The 22,525-nt window shown below is 42.5% G+C and overlaps 1 protein-coding gene across 1 annotated transcript; it reads right to left on the bottom strand.

Annotated features, from left to right (window-relative positions):
* Positions 1-9,444: 9,444 nt before the first annotated feature.
* LOC141552547 (tripartite motif-containing protein 43-like) lies at positions 9,445-10,839 on the bottom strand. Its single transcript, XM_074284675.1, has one exon. It carries the CDS (start codon positions 10,837-10,839, stop codon positions 9,445-9,447), a length of 1,395 nt encoding a protein of 464 aa, XP_074140776.1.
* Between the last annotated feature and the right edge of the window lie 11,686 nt (positions 10,840-22,525).

Here is a 22,525-nt window from a genome sequence, read left to right as displayed (position 1 = left end):
GTGACAGGTTATTTTAGTTGCATCATGTGCAATGTGAATCATGAAGCCCCTGATCCCCCTGAGCCGATGGGGACGTCCGCGAGGCCCCTGGGTACTTCTAGCCGAGCTGGAGATTTCAGGCTTTCCCGGGGCCGAATGCGCCACGCTTGCCAGGCACGGAGCACCAGGGGCCGCTGGGAGCCGGGCCGGGGATCCCCTCACGAGCTATCTAGTCCCGTTACGTCGTCAGGTAAAATGACCAAGATGAAAAGCCACTGTGAACAGTCCAATTCTTCGTTTCCGCCTTGACCTTTACTCTCCAGTTTTCCTGATTTTGAGACAATTGCTTACAGGTGCACAAATCTCTCCCCGGAAATACCGGAGTCTCTGTACCTTTGTTGCCAACCTCAGGGGGGAGCTAGGTCACACTGGGACCCCATCCTCAGCTTGAGTTTGCCATATGGATCTTTTGCTTCTTCCATTCTTTGAACCCCCACTTTAGAAGATCCAGAAGAAGGTAGGGGGATTTGGGAGACACTTTGGAGATGGGGTGTGAGGGGGGAGTGCATGCCAACCAAGGACAAGAGAGACAGGGAGATGCAGAGACAGATTCAGAGAGAGGACATTAGACGGGGAAAGGGAAAGAAAGAAGGGACCAAAAGACATAGAAAGAGATGAAGAAGAAAAACAGGAGAGAGTGTCAGAGATTGAGACAGAGAGAGGCAAAGACCAACAACTAGAGAGAGGAAAATAGATGTAAACAGAGAACTGAGAAACTCAGAAAGATGTGTGTATGGGAGAGAGACAGACAGACAGACAGACAGACACGGAGACTGAGACAGAGAGATGCAGAGACAGATTCAGAGAGAGGACAGCTAGACGGGGAAAGGGAGAGAAAGAAGGGGCCAAAGAGACAGAGAAAGGAGAGATGAAGGAGGAAAACAGGAGAGTCAGAGATTGAGACAAGAGAGAAAGAGAGAGAGAGAGAGAGAGAGAGAGAGAGAGAGAGAGAGAGAGAGAGAGAGAGAGAGAGATTGAGACAAAAGAGAGAGACAGAGACAGAGAGACAGAGAGAGACAGAGACAGAGAGACAGAGACAGAGACAGAAGTGGGAGGAGAAGAAAGAAAAAGAGAGAGAGAGAGAGAGAGAGAGAGAGAGAGAGAGAGAGAGAGAGAGAGAGAGAGAGAGAGAGAGAGAGAGAGAGAGAAAGGAAAATAGACTTACACAGAAACACAGAAAACTGAGAGACACAGAAATGTGTGCATAGAACAGAGAAATAGAAACAGACACAGAGACATACAGAGTGATATAGAGACAGGCAGTCACAGAGGGACAGGGACAAAAAGAGAGCGAGAAGAAAGCAAAGAGAAGAAGGAGAGAGGAAGGAAGTGGGAGAACCGCCTTAAATATTTGTGCTCCACATACGGCCAAGCTCAAGAAATTGAGTAGTAGCTTCCCAGCAATGTCCTGGCAGCGTACTGTGTTAGGGACCTCAGGAGCAGTCTCGTCACACTAAGAGGTCAGTTATCAGAGGCTGGCTGCCTCCATTTTAACCCAAGAAACTCACGAAATGTGAGAGCGTTAGGCACCTGCCCAAGCTGTGCGAACAAATCAGGAGCCTTAGATAAGAATACACAATGAAGGTCGACTTCAAGGAAGAGAAGAGGGTCATTAACAGAATGATAATAGCTCGTGCCTAGGAGGCCCACTTTTACAAAGCGCCTTCTTCACTGCAACCCAGTGGCCGTGACTATTTCCAGTGAAAGAGGTCAATGGATTGTCTAGCCTTCGATCACACAGTGATGACTTTGAAACACGAAGACCTGGGTTCAAACCTCGTCTGAGCACATCCTACCAATATAGTCTTGGGCTAGTTAGTCTCTTCTGCTCCCGGGGCTCAACCGGTTTTCTTCTCTTTTATTTTTTTCCCCTCCTTTCTGAGGCTGGGGTTAAGTGACTTGCCCAGGGTCACACAGCTAGAGCGTCTGAGACCAGATTTGAATTCGGGTCCTCCAGAATTCAAGGCTGGTGCTCTATCCACTGCACCACCTAGCTGCCCCCTCTCCTCTTTCAAAAAAACCAGAGTCAAACTCCTTTGAGTCGTCCCTTCAGCCAGCCGCTACAGCTCTGGTCCCAGGACTCTCTTTTCCTCTATCTTTTTAAACTTATTGATTTTTCAACAAGCATTTATATTTTTCTGCTAGTCCTGCACCCACTAGAGAAAAGAAAAAAGGAAAACAAAATCGTAACCACCCGCAAGCGAGCCCAACGAGTGCCCCCCATCCAATACTCTTCATTGTCTCTGCTGGAAGAAATCTTGACATGATCTATTTCAACTGTCTAATTTTATACAAGGGAAACTGAGGCCCAGAGGTGAAGCTAGTTATCCCAGAGTATAGAATCGTTAGTATAATTGGCTGATCTTCCTTTGGGAACTTAAGAGTTGCAAAACATATCATGTACAAAGGACTATGGACAGCATCACCTCCACTATGCAAAACGGAAGCACCAGAAAAGTTGTCTGGCCCGGGTCCCACAGCTGCGAGTGCCCCAGCAGAGGTTCAAAGCCCACATACCTTAGCTTCATGTAATACTCTGTGCGCTACCGCCAAGGATTCGAACTCAGGTCCTCTATTTTGAAATTTGGGGGCTCCTGGGAGCGTACTTGGAAATAAAAGCCCCCGGACCTCCCAGAAGCGATGGAAAATAACTCGTGCTCTTCTCTCTCTCAAGGTCCTGTCTCGTTCGCTTGTAGGGCAAGGCCCGAGCTGGGAGAGGGGCGCGGAGGGCGGCGTCAGCTGCAGCTCCAGCTGCCCCGAGACCTCTTCTCTGAGCTCTCCAAAGCTCGTCCGTGAGGGACACGTCCAGGGCTTTTGTGGCAGCGCAGGTGTTGGAACTGGAGCGACGCTTCCGGCAGCAGTGGTACCTGTGGGCGCCCGCGCGCTGCAGCTCACCTCCACGCAGGTGAAGATCTGGTTCCCAAACCGGCGGCACAAGTGCAGGAGGCAGCCGCAGAACGCGTCCTTGGTTTCTCACCTCGCAACCTTGAGTGAATCTCATCCGCTCTGGGGGCCTTGGTTTCCTCACCGAGAAAAATAAAGGCAGCGGGCTGGGCTGAGCTCTAAAATGCCTTGGAGAGCTACACCAACGGCCCGAGGCGTTGCTGCTCGCCGGAGAAGCGCTCACTGCCAGCTCCCCGGGATGTGCTGGATGCATCCCTTAGTAATCACTGCTGACACTCAGATTCGCTTTTAGACAGCGCTCGGGTTTGCAGATAGCTTCCTAACTCAGCGTCCTGATGGGGGAGTTAGTCCGATTCCTGTTTTACCCCTGACGTAGCCCCGACGTGAAGAGACCTGTCAAGGTCCCAAAGCTAGTGGCGGTCAGAAGTGGAAGCGGAACCAAGTTTCTCCTGCCTGCCAGTCCAAACTTCTCCCGATGCACCCTGCGCTCTGTGACGCTCCCTTTGGGACCGATGGAAAACTTGAAATGGATGCTTTAGATCCATTTGAATCATTTAGATCCAATTTAATACGAAATTGGACAAGGGAGATCAGGAGAAGGAAGAGGTGAAAGTGGGATCTCTCAAGACCACGGAACAGCCCTTGGGTGCAGAGCTACTGAGGGACAAAACCCCTCCCTATCTCGGGTACATCAAAGAGAGGGCGTTTCATTAGTGACAGCCCACTCCACTTTATTTCCAATATCCCTAGAAAAGAGATTTCTTTCTCTTTTGTATTTCATCCCTTTTCCTCAGCCTTATCTCCAAGTAAATTCCAGGAAGGAGTAAGTTGTTTTTTTGTTTGTTTGTTTTTCTTTTTTAAAGGGAAATTGTTGCACAATTCTCTATGGAAATCATTCAAAGCTTTCGTCTCATTTTTTTTTCTCAAACTACCACTTATAAATAAAAATTTTAAGGGAAGGAGAACTGAAGTTTCAAGACGGAAAGCCATGAATTCCCATTCCTCCGACGCGATGTTTGCAGGCATGGGAAAAAATAATGCAGCCTCTGGAGTCATTTTTATCATGTTCCTTCTCTTCAGTTTCATCTCAAAGGTTTCTTTCAGTCCATACTGTCATACTAAGTGCATACTTAGTGCATACTAAGAAACAGGAAGTGGTGAAGTAAGATGTGTCATCTGGTGATTGGCAAATAAACATAGGCTTCCCGGGATGACTATAGTTCTCCAGACAATGCCCTGAGAATAAGATTCTGAGAGTTGTTTAGACTGAAAGAAATGAAATCAAATGTACACACACACACACACACACACACACACACACGCATTTATTAAGATCCAGGACTCAGTTGGGAAATGTTCTTTTGGTAAATGGGGTGAGAAATCCAGTCCTGATGTTTAAATTCTCCACGAGGATAATGGTAAATGTTTGGATGGCCATGGAACATCAGACACTTTGATGCATTATTAGTGAGTCTTGTGAATTGATCCAACCTTTCTAGAAAACAACTTGGAATTAGATATTTTTGAGTGAATAAGTTATTTTTAAATTATTCTTTTTGAGTTTGGTGGGGTTTATTTTATTTTATTTTAAAATAATAGATTTTATTTTCAAAGTATTTGCAAAGATAATTTTCAACATTCATCCTTGCAAAACTTTTTGTTCCAAATTTTTCTCCCTCCCCTAGACAGCAAGTAATCCAATATGTTAAATATGTGCAATTGATTCTTCTATATATATTTCCACATTTATCATGCTGCACAAGAAAAATCAAGATCCAAAAGAAAAAAATGAGACAGAAAACAAAAAGCAGGCAAACAACAACAAAAAAGGTTCTCATGTTCAGTTCCCATGAGCTCTTTCTGGATGCAGATGGCTCTCTCCATTACAAGTCTATTGGAGGAATTATATATTTTTCAAAATTTTCTAAACCCATCCTTCGACATAGAGATATCAATCCTAGATCAAAGACAGGAAAAGATCCCGTGTCTATAGAGCTTTATTTATAGCAACTTTATTTTTCTTTTTTGGTGGTAGCAAAAATCTCGAAGCAAAGGAAATGCCCCAAAATATGCTTATTTATTTTTAATATGGTAGATGGGTGTAAAAATGAAATATTATTGAACTAGAAAGAAAAAGAAACATGAAGAATTTAGAGGAAATTGGGAAGACTTGGATTAAAGCAGAATGATATGAGCAGAACCAGGAAAGCAAGATATATAATGATTAGAATGATGCAAACATGAACATTGAAAGGCAAGCCATGTCTGACCAGTATTGATCAGTCTTAATTCTCATAGCAATAAAGAATGCCTCTTTTCTCTCAGCAGGTCCAAGTCATGAATGAAGCTCATGTGATCAGATATAGGCAGGATATTCCTTTGTTTTGCTTATCTACAGTTCTTTGTGAAAAGGAAGGGATTTTTTCCCCACACTATTTGAGCAGAATCATTTAGAGGTTATAACAATCAAAAAAGACATCAGTAAAACTTACACTTAAAATTATTCACTTAACATATGTAAAAATTGCCAAACTGCAAGGACAAGATTTGCCTTCTCTAAATTCCCACGGGGGAAATGACTTGCTCATCTGACAAATACCTGTGATCTCTCTTCAAGTTTCAGTGTGACTTGGCTCATTTTTGTTCAGAAGGAATGGGAGGGAAGGAAGGGAATGAGAGGGGAAAGAAAAACTCTTCTACTTTTCTGACAGACCTATCTCTCTGTTAAAATTAATTTAAAAGGCTATATTCCTTGCAGCATCCTCCCCCAAAGTCCCCCTGTCAATTTTCCATGCCTGTAATCTTCTTCCCATCAACATCTGCTCCTTTTGTGTGGGCTACCCTTCTCAACAACTTCTTATCCTTGTAAGAGGTTTCAGCAAGCAGGATCTCCGGAGGTAATCAGTCTTTTATCTCTGGAACCCAGTCAGACCCATCACTCCAGTCTCCTCTTAATGTTCCCAACCTCCAGAGATGGGAAGTAATTGACCTCTAAAGAAAACAAAAAAGGTCTCAGGAACATAGCCTCAGTCCTTTCCTGACAGTCTTGAATCTGGGGGCTCACCTAGGGCAGGTGGATAAGTCAATAAAATCTCAGACTTCCTGACTCCTCTTGGCCTCCTTTCCCCTTTCCTTCCATCCTTCCCTCTTTCCAGGTTCCCAATGAGTCCAGCTTTCTCCTGAGATCAGCTTTAGATCACCTGTACTTCACATCTCAGGTCTGACGTATGGAATCCTCAGAGGATAATAAGTATCTAATAAGGATTATTATCATTTCAAATTATTAAATTCTCATATTTCAATGGGGTCAGACATACTAATAAAGTATTAATAAATGATTGTTATTATTATTGAAAACCATTTACCTTATCTTGTTGATTGGATTTCAGAGAAAAAGTCCTAGAATAAGTTGATATGTGTTTTTTTTTTTAATTTAATTCTGACTTCATGAATTCATTTGGGGTTTTCTCAGCAAATATACTGGAGTGGTTTGTCATTTCATTCTCTAGCTCACTGTATAGAGGAAACTGAGGCAAACGGATTGAGTGATTTGCCTTGAGCCATAGACCTACTAAGTGTCTGAGGTTAGATTTGAAGCCATGAAGAGGGGTCTTCCTGACTCTAGGTGGGGCACCCTATTCACTGCCCTGCACAGCAGTTGTAGTTGCTCCTGCTACCAATAATTTTTGGTATTTAGTCTTCTATAATCTGTTGCATGGTTAAATCACAAAACTTATAAAAACACATAATTGAACAAAAGCATTAAACTGTCAGCTCCATCTCTGTAGGGTCAAATATCCTTGCTATTTCCTAAAATAATTTGGCTTCGATAATATTCATTTTAGCAGTTTATTGGCTAAGTTCTCCAGGATTTTTAAGGTCTGTATTTGTGCTATTTCTTTATTACACCAAAATATTCCATTATCTTTATGATAAATAATTTGTAAACCCACAAAAAGTGCTTCTAAATATTTTGGTATATTTCTATGCTTTCTTATCAATGATCTACTTGGAATGCCCAGAAGTCGAATCTCTGGAGCAAAGAATAATGGACATGTTAGGCATTTTGCATAATGTCAAATTGCTTTCCAACACAATTTCACTGAATTATAACTCTCCCAAACATGGCCCAGTGTGTCTATCTATTCCTTCAAAGAAAGGAATAATCTTGCACCAGAGTGGAGGTTAGTAACATGCTTTACTAATGCTCATGCATTACTGCAAGATGTATAAGCCAATCATTCTGGATCTCATCTGGCCTGCTTTCCAGTTTTCCAAAGAAGCTCAAGTTTCACTCTCCACCTTTGATGGGCTCACTCTGTCATTCATTATACTTACTGTATACAAAATTCCTTTTTCACATGTGATCCAACTTGAATGGAACTTCTTTTGATTGCACAAATAACCAGAAAATTTCCACATCCTTCTTTAGAATATTCCCTCCTTTTGATTTCTTGACTTCTTGAAGCCCCTAAAGTAGAATTCTTGATTTATGGGGATTTAAAATTTTTCTCTTTCTGTTGCTTTGACTCTTTTCCTTGACTTAACTTTTTGTATTTCACTTCCCATTGTGGTTTAAGAGTATCAAGAATTCCTGATGTCTTGTTCTTTTGCACATTTCATTACATAACTTTTCCTTTATATTGCCTTTAATTGAATGTTTCAGTGTCCAAGTTTTCTACTTGCAGGTAACAGATTGAGATCGATGCAATCCTCCCATTTTTTCCCCATGGGTCCTCATTAGTTTTCTCAAGGTACTTCTGCCAAGGTAAATCCTTGCGATAACAACAAACAATTGCAAAAGACATTACATGCAAGCCCTGGAATATTTTTAAAACTCTGTCAAATATTGTATGTGAATGTGTTCATGATGGTTAGGACCATGTTTAGAGCCAGTTTTTTAAACCATTCTGTTTTGGTATGGTTGGTCTCTTAGTTGGATTCCATCAGACTCAAAAAGGACTTATTGAAATTTGAAAGGAAATGATTTCTTATTGCACAAGAATAATCAATTCTGTTTATTCACCACAGTCTGTTCAGGAATTCTCCATTCATCATCTTTTCTTGCCTTTTTTAAATAAACAAATTTTAGCATTCATTTTTCACAGTCATTTTCTACATACTCTTCATCATTCATCATTTTTTTTGTCATATTAGTTAATCTGATAGAGAGTTGTTTTATTTTGCATTTCTCTATTCAAAAGTGATTTAGACAACTTCATCCATCCATCCACTTTTCAAAATCATGAGGGACTATTTTTGCAAGTGAATACAACATTTATGAAACAAGTGCAAAGTATTGTGTAAACTTTTGGATATACAAATAAAGAAGACAGACCTTGCTCTTAAGGAACACACACTCTAATGTGGGTAGGGGATGCAGAGAGGGAAGAAAATAACACTTAGGGAAGGTTTCAGCTGCTAATGAGAGGGAAAGGTCCTATGACCCTCGGGGTACATTGAGAAAGCAGATGCTAATGCTTTAATGTCATTTCCATTGATAAAATCATAGCATTTCTTGATAATGCTGAGGACTTTTGATGGCAAAGACTTTTAATTCTGAGTCTCAGTTGTTGTGGTTGTGTCCAGAGCAATTGAAAGGCTATGTCTTGACAGAGTCTGCTTCCCAGGAGGAGGGTTGCAGATACTGGATTGGAAATTGTTAGTCCTAAATTTCTTGGGTTCCAGATCTTGGGCTTTATCCATCAGAATCTGAGGAACTCAAGATGAAGGGATAGTCTGATCTGCCTCCTATATGTTGCCTCTCATTTTCCCCACCAGGTACTTGATAATTCTAGGCTTTCCCTCCCTTGTGGCTGGCAGTTGGTTGGCTAATTGTGAGAAGGTCTGTTCCCTTCATCATGCTTATGGCCGTGAGGGCTAGTCTAGAAGCAATAATTTTGGTCTGGTAAGTGTATCCTTGTCTAATCTATCTAGGTATAGATACTTAAAACTGTGTAACTCTGGGTAATTCGGGTTACCCTCTTTGCTTCATGTCTATCATCTTTAAAATCTACTAAATGACTAGGGAAGGAAAGGGCACATCAGTTTCTCTAATAAGAAAAATCTCAAATGTGGTCAGTCCGAAGTGAATAAAATTAATGAAGAACAACAAAAATACAAGTCAAATAAATACTAGATATTTTCTTCATTTTATATTAAAGAAAGCAAAATGGAAAGTTGACTACAATTCAAGGGGAATGTTTTGCAACATGTTGAAATCTATGGCCATTGTAGTGCTATAAATTCTAAGAGGAAATGAAGCATAAAATTACAGGACCAGATTGCTCAGGTATGATTTCCAGTAATTGAGGAAATATTGACATTGTTAAAAAAAAAAATACCTGAACGTAGCATAAAAGAATCCAAAAGAGTGGGGATTGAACCCCCTCAACTTTCAGGGTGGAAAGTCTAGTCTCCAGTTGCTAAGCAGGGAGACTCTTGTTGAAAGGATAGAGTGAACACAGAAAAGGAGGAGTTGAGAACTCCCTGGAGAAATGATCATGGATAGGAATAGCAGCAAGCTCCAAGATGAGAGCCCACTGCACACACAGTCATGGGACCAGGCTTTGTTCCTGGAAGTGGGGGGCCAGGGGAAAAGATGGGCTGGACGGGGTCTGTGAAGGGAATAGAATGGAATTTATAAATAAGGGAACTTTGGAGTACATTGTAAAAGGCCAGAGTCCCAGGGGAATATTCCAAGAACACCCCAACCCGAGGTAGAGGGCCTTTGATTCGATGGTTCAGTGGCCCAGGATAGGTCTGTAAATAGTATTCTCCTTCTTTCTTGACACAGCGAAGCAAGAAAGCAAAGTCACAGGAGTCCATGTCCCTGGCCCTTTTCCTCCTCAAGTAGGGGGTGTAGATCCCCAGGACCCACTGAGGCAGTTGAGTCACATCCACCTCCCAGTACTGACTGCCCGAGCTGAAGGCTTGCCCAGCAAGCACAGCATGGCAAGAAGGGTCCTCAGTCTCCTCTGGCCAGTCCTCTCTAGCCTTGGCACTCTTGAGGTCCTCAGAAACAGAAACACAGGAAGCAGCTGATGTGGCGTCCATGGTGAGGTCCACTCGGAATCTGTGGAGCATCTGGATCAGGCCAGGGATGGGATATTCTCTCAGTTCTGGGGTGACAGCCTTGGCCCTTTGGGCCAACACAGCCTCGCTCCTCCCCAGCAGCTGCTTGGCATCTTGCAGCAGATCCAGATTGGCTTGGCGGCCCGCTTCCTGCAGCTCTTGCATGAGTTCCTGTAGGCTCTGTATGTGCTGGGAGAGTCTGTCCTGGCTGGCCTTCTGGTCTTGCCTCATCCTGTCAAGGCATCGCTTCTCTTCCTCCATCAGTAACTGGTGAAGTTGGAAGAATTCTCCCCTGATTATCCAGTCCCAGTCAATAGCAGGTCTCTTCACCTGAGCAAGAAGTTGCTCACCTTCCTCCAGATGTTCCTCCAAACGACTATGAATGTGCTGAAGCTCCCTTCTGTATTTGTCAGCAGCCTCTTGCACGGGGGCGATTTTGTGAGCCCCATGCTCTGGGCTTTCAACACATGTCACACACAGGGCTGTCTGGTCCTCCTCACAGAACAGTTTGAAGAGTTTCTTGTGAGTGACACACTGGCTCTGTCCTTGAGTGCTCTGCAAAATCTTGGAGCTGAGCTCTTTGCCCAGCTCAGTCAACTCTGCTAGGCGCCAGTTCACCAACTGGAGTTCCCTGCCCTGGGAAACTTGCCTGCATTCGGGACAGGAGAAAGTTGGGGCTCCAACTCTCCAGCTGGAGGAGAGACAAGCTTGACAGAAACTGTGCCCGCACCCAATGGTGACAGGCTCACAGAAGTAGCCCCTGCAGATGCTACAGGTGATCTCACTCTGCAGTTCCTGCAGAAATTTCACAATAGCAGCCATTCTCTTTCTCTCTCTCTCTCTCTCTCTCTCTCTCTCTCTCTCTCTCTCTCTCTCTCTCTCTCTCTCTCTCTCTCTCTCTCTCTCTCTCTCTCTCTCTCTCTCTCTCTCTCTCGTCTGCAGCAACCAGAAGAAGAGTCTTCCTTGACAATGAAGGCAGAGCTGAGCACAACTCTCAATGGGAGTCCTTCTGTGGAAGGAGGACTCTTTTCTGTAGAATGTTTTCCTCTCAGAGCAGGTTTCTTGGGCAGCTTTTGGAGCCTCCAGCCAAAGCGAAAGTAGAATCTCGAATCCTCTTCTTACCTAATCCTGGCTAGGAGTCTCCTCCAGCTCTGGTTCTTATCCCAATCCAGAATGCTCTTCAGACTCAACGTTGCCTCTTTTTATCCTCCCAGAGAATGGCCTTGTGGGTACTCCCAGGGGCTGATGGGAACTCCTACAACCAATGAATTTGGTCCTTTTAAAGGTGTCAACTCCTTTAAATGTGTAAACTCCTTTTCAAAAGTCTAAAGGTGTAAACTCCTTTTCAAGGTTTAAAGGTGTGAACTCTGAGCTAGAGAAATGTTTAGACAACCTGAATTAGCACTTAATAATCCTAACATCTCCCCTTTCTTTTGATTTAGAACACAGGGTGCTCATGATCTTGAAACAAGTATACATAAATCCATCAATATGGAAGATATTACACATAATGACATAAGTACATGGTAACATAACACATGCTAGAAGTGATGTAACAAATAACATGATCAAATAATCATCAATTGAGAATTGAGACATGTCCATAAGTCCATTGTCCATTAGTTAATGTGCCAGAAATCCAATAATTCCTGCACGTTTTAAAGTCCTATGATAGTCTTCATCAACAATTTTTCATCTCAAGGATGCCATGCTCACAGTTCCTATCTTCATTTAATAAGGTTACATTTCCGTAATTAAAGTTGAGTGAAGATTTCTAATGGCTTTGTGTCCTTCAGCTTTCCTCTCTTTAGATTTGGTTAACGAGTCAACTTCTGCTCTTATTTCACTTAATTCGGGTTTAGAAATAGAATCACAAAGGCTGCATGGCCACTTACTGGGAATGTTACAGGGGGCTTCTTTCTCCCAGCATCCGAGCTCCTCCCTTCAAAATCTGGATGGAAGGAGAGAGAAAGAGAGAGTCAGAGACAGAGAAAGAGAGAGAGGGAAGGAAAGGGGAAGAGGGAGAAGGGGAAGAAGGAAGGAGAGGGAGAAGAAGAGAGAGATATAGTCAGAGACAGAGAGAGAGAGAGAGACAGTCAGAGAGAGAGAGAGAGAGAGAGAGAGAGAGAAGGGGGAGAGGAAGTGGGTGAAGGAACAGGAAACAGAGAGAGAGAGAGAGAGAGAGAGAGAGAGAGAGAGAGAGAGAGAGAGAGAGAGAGAGAGAGAGAGAGAGAGAGAGAGAGAGAGAAGGGGGAGAGGAAGAGGGTGAAGGAACAGGAAAGGGAGGAAGAGGGAGAGGGAGAGGGGGAGGGAGGGGCAGAGAGTTGCAGGGAGGGAAGGACAGAGACAGATAGAGACCAAGACAGAGAGACAAAGAGAGAGGTGAGGGAAGCAGAAAGGGAGAGCGAGAGACTAGAACAGAAAAGGGGAGGGGGAGCAGAAAGGACAGAAAGACTTCAGAAACAGAATCTCTATCAGATTGACTAAGAAGTGAATGATAAAGAATCACTTTAATTGAAAGTTGGCCAAAATACACGACTGACCTCTTAACCACTTTGGAGAGGGGTGTGAGGGAAGAGTGCATGCCAACCAAGGAAAAGAGAGACAGGGAGATGCAGAGACAGATTCAGAGAGAGGACATTAGATGGGGAAAGGGAAAGAAAGAAGGGGCCAAAAGACACTGAAAGAGATAAGAAGAAAAACAGGAGAGAGTGTCAGAGATTGAGACAGAGAGAGGCAAAACCGACAACAACAAATAGGAAAATAGATGTAAACAGAGAACTGAGAAACTCAGAAAGATGTGTGTATGGGAGACAGACAGAGAGACAGACACGGAGACAGAAACAGAGAGATGCAGAGACAGATTCAGAGAGAGGGCAGCTAGACGGGGAAAGGGAGAGAAAGAAGGGGGCAAAAAGACAGAGAAAGGAGAGATGAAGGAGGAAAACAGGAAAGTCAGAGATTGAGACAAAAGAAAGAGAGAGAGAGAGAGAGAGAGAGAGAGAGAGAGAGAGAGAGAGAGAGAGAGAGAGAGAGAGAGAGAGAGAGAGAGAGAGAGAGAAGGGGGAGAGGAAGAGGGTGAAGGAACAGGAAAGGGAGGAAGAGGGAGAGGGAGAGGGGGAGGGAGGGGCAGAGAGTTGCAGGGAGGGAAGGACAGAGACAGATAGAGACCAAGACAGAGAGACAAAGAGAGAGGTGAGGGAAGCAGAAAGGGAGAGCGAGAGACTAGAACAGAAAAGGGGAGGGGGAGCAGAAAGGACAGAAAGACTTCAGAAACAGAATCTCTATCAGATTGACTAAGAAGTGAATGATAAAGAATCACTTTAATTGAAAGTTGGCCAAAATACACGACTGACCTCTTAACCACTTTGGAGATGGGGTGTGAGGGAAGAGTGCATGCCAACCAAGGAAAAGAGAGACAGGGAGATGCAGAGACAGATTCAGAGAGAGGACATTAGATGGGGAAAGGGAAAGAAAGAAGGGGCCAAAAGACACTGAAAGAGATAAGAAGAAAAACAGGAGAGAGTGTCAGAGATTGAGACAGAGAGAGGCAAAACCGACAACAACAAATAGGAAAATAGATGTAAACAGAGAACTGAGAAACTCAGAAAGATGTGTGTATGGGAGACAGACAGAGAGACAGACACGGAGACAGAAACAGAGAGATGCAGAGACAGATTCAGAGAGAGGGCAGCTAGACGGGGAAAGGGAGAGAAAGAAGGGGGCAAAAAGACAGAGAAAGGAGAGATGAAGGAGGAAAACAGGAAAGTCAGAGATTGAGACAAAAGAAAGAGAGAGAGAGAGAGAGAGAGAGAGAGAGAGAGAGAGAGAGAGAGAGAGAGAGAGGGAGAGAGAGAGAGAGAGAGAGAGAGAGAGAGAGAGAGAGAAGGGGGAGAGGAAGAGGGTGAAGGAACAGGAAAGGGAGGAAGAGGGAGAGGGAGAGGGGGAGGGAGGGGCAGAGAGTTGCAGGGAGGGAAGGACAGAGACAGATAGAGACCAAGACAGAGAGACAAAGAGAGAGGTGAGGGAAGCAGAAAGGGAGAGCGAGAGACTAGAACAGAAAAGGGGAGGGGGAGCAGAAAGGACAGAAAGACTTCAGAAACAGAATCTCTATCAGATTGACTAAGAAGTGAATGATAAAGAATCACTTTAATTGAAAGTTGGCCAAAATACACGACTGACCTCTTAACCACTTTGGAGATGGGGTGTGAGGGAAGAGTGCATGCCAACCAAGGAAAAGAGAGACAGGGAGATGCAGAGACAGATTCAGAGAGAGGACATTAGATGGGGAAAGGGAAAGAAAGAAGGGGCCAAAAGACACTGAAAGAGATAAGAAGAAAAACAGGAGAGAGTGTCAGAGATTGAGACAGAGAGAGGCAAAACCGACAACAACAAATAGGAAAATAGATGTAAACAGAGAACTGAGAAACTCAGAAAGATGTGTGTATGGGAGACAGACAGAGAGACAGACACGGAGACAGAAACAGAGAGATGCAGAGACAGATTCAGAGAGAGGGCAGCTAGACGGGGAAAGGGAGAGAAAGAAGGGGGCAAAAAGACAGAGAAAGGAGAGATGAAGGAGGAAAACAGGAAAGTCAGAGATTGAGACAAAAGAAAGAGAGAGAGAGAGAGAGAGAGAGAGAGAGAGAGAGAGAGAGAGAGAGAGAGAGAGAGAGAAGTAGAAGGAGAAAGACAGAGAGAGAGAGACAGAGAGACAGTGACAGAGAGAGACAGAGAGAACCCCCTCCCGGACAAGCCAGGAGTCTTAGATAAGGAATACGCAATGAAGGTCGACATCAAGGGAGAGAAGAGGGTCATTAACAGAATGATAATAGCTCGTGCCTAGGAGGCCACTTTTACAAAGCGCCTTCTTCACTGCAACCCCGTGGCCGTGACTATTTCCAGAGAAACAGGTCAATGGATTGTCTAGTGATGACTTTGAAACACGAAGACCTGGGTTCAAACCTCGTCTGAGCACATCCTACCAATATAGTCTTGGGCTAGTTAGTCTCTTCTGCTCCCGGAGCTCAACCTGTTTTCTCCTCTTTTATTTCATTTTTTCCTCCTTTCTGAGGCTGGGGTTAAGTGACTTGCCCAGGGTCACACAGCTAGAGCGTCTGAGACCAGATTTGAATTCGGGTCCTCCAGAATTCAAGGCTGGTGCTCTATCCACTGCACCACCTAGCTGCCCCCTCTCCTCTTTCAAAAAAACCAGAGTCAAACTCCTTTGAGTCGTCCCTTCAGCCAGCCGCTACAGCTCTGGTCCCAGGACTCTCTTTTCCTCTATCTTTTTAAACTTATTGATTTTTCAACAAGCATTTATATTTTTCTGCTAGTCCTGCACCCACTAGAGAAAAGAAAAAAGGAAAACAAAATCGTAACCACCCGCAAGCGAGCCCAACGAGTGCCCCCCATCCAATACTCTTCATTGTCTCTGCTGGAAGAAATCTTGACATGATCTATTTCAACTGTCTAATTTTATACAAGGGAAACTGAGGCCCAGAGGTGAAGCTAGTTATCCCAGAGTATAGAATCGTTAGTATAATTGGCTGATCTTCCTTTGGGAACTTAAGAGTTGCAAAACATATCATGTACAAAGGACTATGGACAGCATCACCTCCACTATGCAAAACGGAAGCACCAGAAAAGTTGTCTGGCCCGGGTCCCACAGCTGCGAGTGCCCCAGCAGAGGTTCAAAGCCCACATACCTTAGCTTCATGTAATACTCTGTGCGCTACCGCCAAGGATTCGAACTCAGGTCCTCTATTTTGAAATTTGGGGGCTCCTGGGAGCGTACTTGGAAATAAAAGCCCCCGGACCTCCCAGAAGCGATGGAAAATAACTCGTGCTCTTCTCTCTCTCAAGGTCCTGTCTCGTTCGCTTGTAGGGCAAGGCCCGAGCTGGGAGAGGGGCGCGGAGGGCGGCGTCAGCTGCAGCTCCAGCTGCCCCGAGACCTCTTCTCTGAGCTCTCCAAAGCTCGTCCGTGAGGGACACGTCCAGGGCTTTTGTGGCAGCGCAGGTGTTGGAACTGGAGCGATGCATCCGGCAGCAGTGGTACCTGTGGGCGCCCGCGCGCTGCAGCTCACCTCCACGCAGGTGAAGATCTGGTTCCCAAACCGGCGGCACAAGTGCAGGAGGCAGCCGCAGAACGCGTCCTTGGTTTCTCACCTCGCAACCTTGAGTGAATCTCATCCGCTCTGGGGGCCTTGGTTTCCTCACCGAGAAAAATAAAGGCAGCGGGCTGGGCTGAGCTCTAAAATGCCTTGGAGAGCTACACCAACGGCCCGAGGCGTTGCTGCTCGCCGGAGAAGCGCTCACTGCCAGCTCCCCGGGATGTGCTGGATGCATCCCTTAGTAATCACTGCTGACACTCAGATTCGCTTTTAGACAGCGCTCGGGTTTGCAGATACCTTCCTAACTCAGCGTCCTGATGGGGGAGTTAGTCCGATTCCTGTTTTACCCCTGACGTAGCCCCGACGTGAAGAGACCTGTCAAGGTCCCAAAGCTAGTGGCGGTCAGAGGTGGAAGCGGAACCAAGTTTCTCCTGCCTGCCAGTCCAAACTTCTCCCGATGCACCCTGCGCTCTGTGACGCTCCCTTTGGGACCGATGGAAAACTTGAAATGGATGCTTTAGATCCATTTGAATCATTTAGATCCAATTTAATACGAAATTGGACAAGGGAGATCAGGAGAAGGAAGAGGTGAAAGTGGGATCTCTCAAGACCACCGAACAGCCCTTGGGTGCAGAGCTACTGAGGGACAAAACCCCTCCCTATCTCGGGTACATCAAAGAGAGGGCGTTTCATTAGTGACAGCCCACTCCACTTTATTTCCAATATCCCTAGAAAAGAGATTTCTTTCTCTTTTGTATTTCATCCCTTTTCCTCAGCCTTATCTCCAAGTAAATTCCAGGAAGGAGTAAGTTGTTTTTTTGTTTGTTTGTTTTTCTTTTTTAAAGGGAAATTTTTGCACAATTCTCTATGGAAATCATTCAAAGCTTTCGTCTCATTTTTTTTTTCTCAAACTACCACTTATAAATAAAAATTTTAAGGGAAGGAGAACTGAAGTTTCAAGACGGAAAGCCATGAATTCCCATTCCTCCGACGCGATGTTTGCAGGCATGGGAAAAAATAATGCAGCCTCTGGAGTCATTTTTATCATGTTCCTTCTCTTCAGTTTCATCTCAAAGGTTTCTTTCAGTCCATACTGTCATACTAAGTGCATACTTAGTGCATACTAAGAAACAGGAAGTGGTGAAGTAAGATGTGTCATCTGGTGATTGGCAAATAAACATAGGCTTCCCGGGATGACTATAGTTCTCCAGACAATGCCCTGAGAATAAGATTCTGAGAGTTGTTTAGACTGAAAGAAATGAAATCAAATGTACACACACACACACACACACACACACACACACACGCACGCATTTATTAAGATCCAGGACTCAGTTGGGAAATGTTCTTTTGGTAAATGGGGTGAGAAATCCAGTCCTGATGTTTAAATTCTCCACGAGGCTAATGGTAAATGTTTGGATGGCCATGGAACATCAGACACTTTGATGCATTATTAGTGAGTCTTGTGAATTGATCCAACCTTTCTAGGAAACAACTTGGAATTAGATATTTTTGAGTGAATAAGTTATTTTTAAATTATTCTTTTTGAGTTTGGTGGGGTTTATTTTATTTTATTTTAAAATAATAGATTTTATTTTCAAAGTATTTGCAAAGATAATTTTCAACATTCATCCTTGCAAAACTTTTTGTTCCAAATTTTTCTCCCTCCCCTAGACAGCAAGTAATCCAATATGTTAAATATGTGCAATTGATTCTTCTATATATATTTCCACATTTATCATGCTGCACAAGAAAAATCAAGATCCAAAAGAAAAAAATGAGACAGAAAACAAAAAGCAGGCAAACAACAACAAAAAAGGTTCTCATGTTCAGTTCCCATGAGCTCTTTCTGGATGCAGATGGCTCTCTCCATTACAAGTCTATTGGAGGAATTATATATTTTTCAAAATTTTCTAAACCCATCCTTCGACATAGAGATATCAATCCTAGATCAAAGACAGGAAAAGATCCCGTGTCTATAGAGCTTTATTTATAGCAACTTTATTTTTCTTTTTTGGTGGTAGCAAAAATCTCGAAGCAAAGGAAATGCCCCAAAATATGCTTATTTATTTTTAATATGGTAGATGGGTGTAAAAATGAAATATTATTGAACTAGAAAGAAAAAGAAACATGAAGAATTTAGAGGAAATTGGGAAGACTTGGATTGAAGCAGAATGATATGAGCAGAACCAGGAAAGCAAGATATATAATGATTAGAATGATGCAAACATGAACATTGAAAGGCAAGCCATGTCTGACCAGTATTGATCAGTCTTAATTCTCATAGCAATAAAGAATGCCTCTTTTCTCTCAGCAGGTCCAAGTCATGAATGAAGCTCATGTGATCAGATATAGGCAGGATATTCCTTTGTTTTGCTTATCTACAGTTCTTTGTGAAAAGGAAGGGATTTTTTCCCCACACTATTTGAGCAGAATCATTTAGAGGTTATAACAATCAAAAAAGACATCAGTAAAACTTACACTTAAAATTATTCACTTAACATATGTAAAAATTGCCAAACTGCAAGGACAAGATTTGCCTTCTCTAAATTCCCACGGGGGAAATGACTTGCTCATCTGACAAATACCTGTGATCTCTCTTCAAGTTTCAGTGTGACTTGGCTCATTTTTGTTCAGAAGGAATGGGAGGGAAGGAAGGGAATGAGAGGGGAAAGAAAAACTCTTCTACTTTTCTGACAGACCTATCTCTCTGTTAACATTAATTTAAAAGGCTATATTCCTTGCAGCATCCTCCCCCAAAGTCCCCCTGTCAATTTTCCATGCCTGTAATCTTCTTCCCATCAACATCTGCTCCTTTTGTGTGGGCTACCCTTCTCAACAACTTCTTATCCTTGTAAGAGGTTTCAGCAAGCAGGATCTCCGGAGGTAATCAGTCTTTTATCTCTGGAACCCACTCAGACCCATCACTCCAGTCTCCTCTTAATGTTCCCAACCTCCAGAGATGGGAAGTAATTGACCTCTAAAGAAAACAAAAAAGGTCTCAGGAACATAGCCTCAGTCCTTTCCTGACAGTCTTGAATCTGGGGGCTCACCTAGGGCAGGTGGATAAGTCAATAAAATCTCAGACTTCCTGACTCCTCTTGGCCTCCTTTCCCCTTTCCTTCCATCCTTCCCTCTTTCCAGGTTCCCAATGAGTCCAGCTTTCTCCTGAGATCAGCTTTAGATCACCTGTACTTCACATCTCAGGTCTGACGTATGGAATCCTCAGAGGATAATAAGTATCTAATAAGGATTATTATCATTTCAAATTATTAAATTCTCATATTTCAATGGGGTCAGACATACTAATAAAGTATTAATAAATGATTGTTATTATTATTGAAAACCATTTACCTTATCTTGTTGATTGGATTTCAGAGAAAAAGTCCTAGGATAAGTTGATATGTGTTTTTTTTTTTTAATTTAATTCTGACTTCATGAATTCATTTGGGGTTTTCTCAGCAAATATACTGGAGTGGTTTGTCATTTCATTCTCTAGCTCACTGTATAGAGGAAACTGAGGCAAACGGATTGAGTGATTTGCCTTGAGCCATAGACCTACTAAGTGTCTGAGGTTAGATTTGAAGCCATGAAGAGGGGTCTTCCTGACTCTAGGTGGGGCACCCTATTCACTGCCCTGCACAGCAGTTGTAGTTGCTCCTGCTACCAATAATTTTTGGTATTTAGTCTTCTATAATCTGTTGCATGGTTAAATCACAAAACTTATAAAAACACATAATTGAACAAAAGCATTAAACTGTCAGCTCCATCTCTGTAGGGTCAAATATCCTTGCTATTTCCTAAAATAATTTGGCTTCGATAATATTCATTTTAGCAGTTTATTGGCTAAGTTCTCCAGGATTTTTAAGGTCTGTATTTGTGCTATTTCTTTATTACACCAAAATATTCCATTATCTTTATGATAAATAATTTGTAAACCCACAAAAAGTGCTTCTAAATATTTTGGTATATTTCTATGCTTTCTTATCAATGATCTACTTGGAATGCCCAGAAGTCGAATCTCTGGAGCAAAGAATAATGGACATGTTAGGCATTTTGCATAATGTCAAATTGCTTTCCAACACAATTTCACTGAATTATAACTCTCCCAAACATGGCCCAGTGTGTCTATCTATTCCTTCAAAGAAAGGAATAATCTTGCACCAGAGTGGAGGTTAGTAACATGCTTTACTAATGCTCATGCATTACTGCAAGATGTATAAGCCAATCATTCTGGATCTCATCTGGCCTGCTTTCCAGTTTTCCAAAGAAGCTCAAGTTTCACTCTCCACCTTTGATGGGCTCACTCTGTCATTCATTATACTTACTGTATACAAAATTCCTTTTTCACATGTGATCCAACTTGAATGGAACTTCTTTTGATTGCACAAATAACCAGAAAATTTCCACATCCTTCTTTAGAATATTCCCTCCTTTTGATTTCTTGACTTCTTGAAGCCCCTAAAGTAGAATTCTTGATTTATGGGGATTTAAAATTTTTCTCTTTCTGTTGCTTTGACTCTTTTCCTTGACTTAACTTTTTGTATTTCACTTCCCATTGTGGTTTAAGAGTATCAAGAATTCCTGATGTCTTGTTCTTTTGCACATTTCATTACATAACTTTTCCTTTATATTGCCTTTAATTGAATGTTTCAGTGTCCAAGTTTTCTACTTGCAGGTAACAGATTGAGATCGATGCAATCCTCCCATTTTTTCCCCATGGGTCCTCATTAGTTTTCTCAAGGTACTTCTGCCAAGGTAAATCCTTGCGATAACCACAAACAATTGCAAAAGACATTACATGCAAGCCCTGGAATATTTTTAAAACTCTGTCAAATATTGTATGTGAATGTGTTCATGATGGTTAGGACCATGTTTAGAGCCAGTTTTTTAAACCATTCTGTTTTGGTATGGTTGGTCTCTTAGTTGGATTCCATCAGACTCAAAAAGGACTTATTGAAATTTGAAAGGAAATGATTTCTTATTGCACAAGAATAATCAATTCTGTTTATTCACCACAGTCTGTTCAGGAATTCTCCATTCATCATCTTTTCTTGCCTTTTTTAAATAAACAAATTTTAGCATTCATTTTTCACAGTCATTTTCTACATACTCTTCATCATTCATCATTTTTTTTGTCATATTAGTTAATCTGATAGAGAGTTGTTTTATTTTGCATTTCTCTATTCAAAAGTGATTTAGACAACTTCATCCATCCATCCACTTTTCAAAATCATGAGGGACTATTTTTGCAAGTGAATACAACATTTATGAAACAAGTGCAAAGTATTGTGTAAACTTTTGGATATACAAATAAAGAAGACAGACCTTGCTCTTAAGGAACACACACTCTAATGTGGGTAGGGGATGCAGAGAGGGAAGAAAATAACACTTAGGGAAGGTTTCAGCTGCTAATGAGAGGGAAAGGTCCTATGACCCTCGGGGTACATTGAGAAAGCAGATGCTAATGCTTTAATGTCATTTCCATTGATAAAATCATAGCATTTCTTGATAATGCTGAGGACTTTTGATGGCAAAGACTTTTAATTCTGAGTCTCAGTTGTTGTGGTTGTGTCCAGAGCAATTGAAAGGCTATGTCTCGACAGAGTCTGCTTCCCAGGAGGAGGGTTGCAGATACTGGATTGGAAATTGTTAGTCCTAAATTTCTTGGGTTCCAGATCTTGGGCTTTATCCATCAGAATCTGAGGCACTCAAGATGAAGGGATAGTCTGATCTGCCTCCTATATGTTGCCTCTCATTTTCCCCACCAGGTACTTGATAATTCTAGGCTTTCCCTCCCTTGTGGCTGGCAGTTGGTTGGCTAATTGTGAGAAGGTCTGTTCCCTTCATCATGCTTATGGCCGTGAGGGCTAGTCTAGAAGCAATAATTTTGGTCTGGTAAGTGTATCCTTGTCTAATCTATCTAGGTATAGATACTTAAAACTGTGTAACTCTGGGTAATTCGGGTTACCCTCTTTGCTTCATGTCTATCATCTTTAAAATCTACTAAATGACTAGGGAAGGAAAGGGCACATCAGTTTCTCTAATAAGAAAAATCTCAAATGTGGTCAGTCCGAAGTGAATAAAATTAATGAAGAACAACAAAAATACAAGTCAAATAAATACTAGATATTTTCTTCATTTTATATTAAAGAAAGCAAAATGGAAAGTTGACTACAATTCAAGGGGAATGTTTTGCAACATGTTGAAATCTATGGCCATTGTAGTGCTATAAATTCTAAGAGGAAATGAAGCATAAAATTACAGGACCAGATTGCTCAGGTATGATTTCCAGTAATTGAGGAAATATTGACATTGTTAAAAAAAAATACCTGAACGTAGCATAAAAGAATCCAAAAGAGTGGGGATTGAACCCCTCAACTTTCAGGGTGGAA

This window comes from Sminthopsis crassicaudata, chromosome 2 (assembly GCF_048593235.1).
Source record: "Sminthopsis crassicaudata isolate SCR6 chromosome 2, ASM4859323v1, whole genome shotgun sequence".
Lineage (NCBI taxonomy): Eukaryota > Metazoa > Chordata > Mammalia > Dasyuromorphia > Dasyuridae > Sminthopsis > Sminthopsis crassicaudata.
The sequence above is the reverse complement of the archived record's forward strand: the minus strand, read 5'-3'. Positions and strand labels throughout refer to the sequence as shown.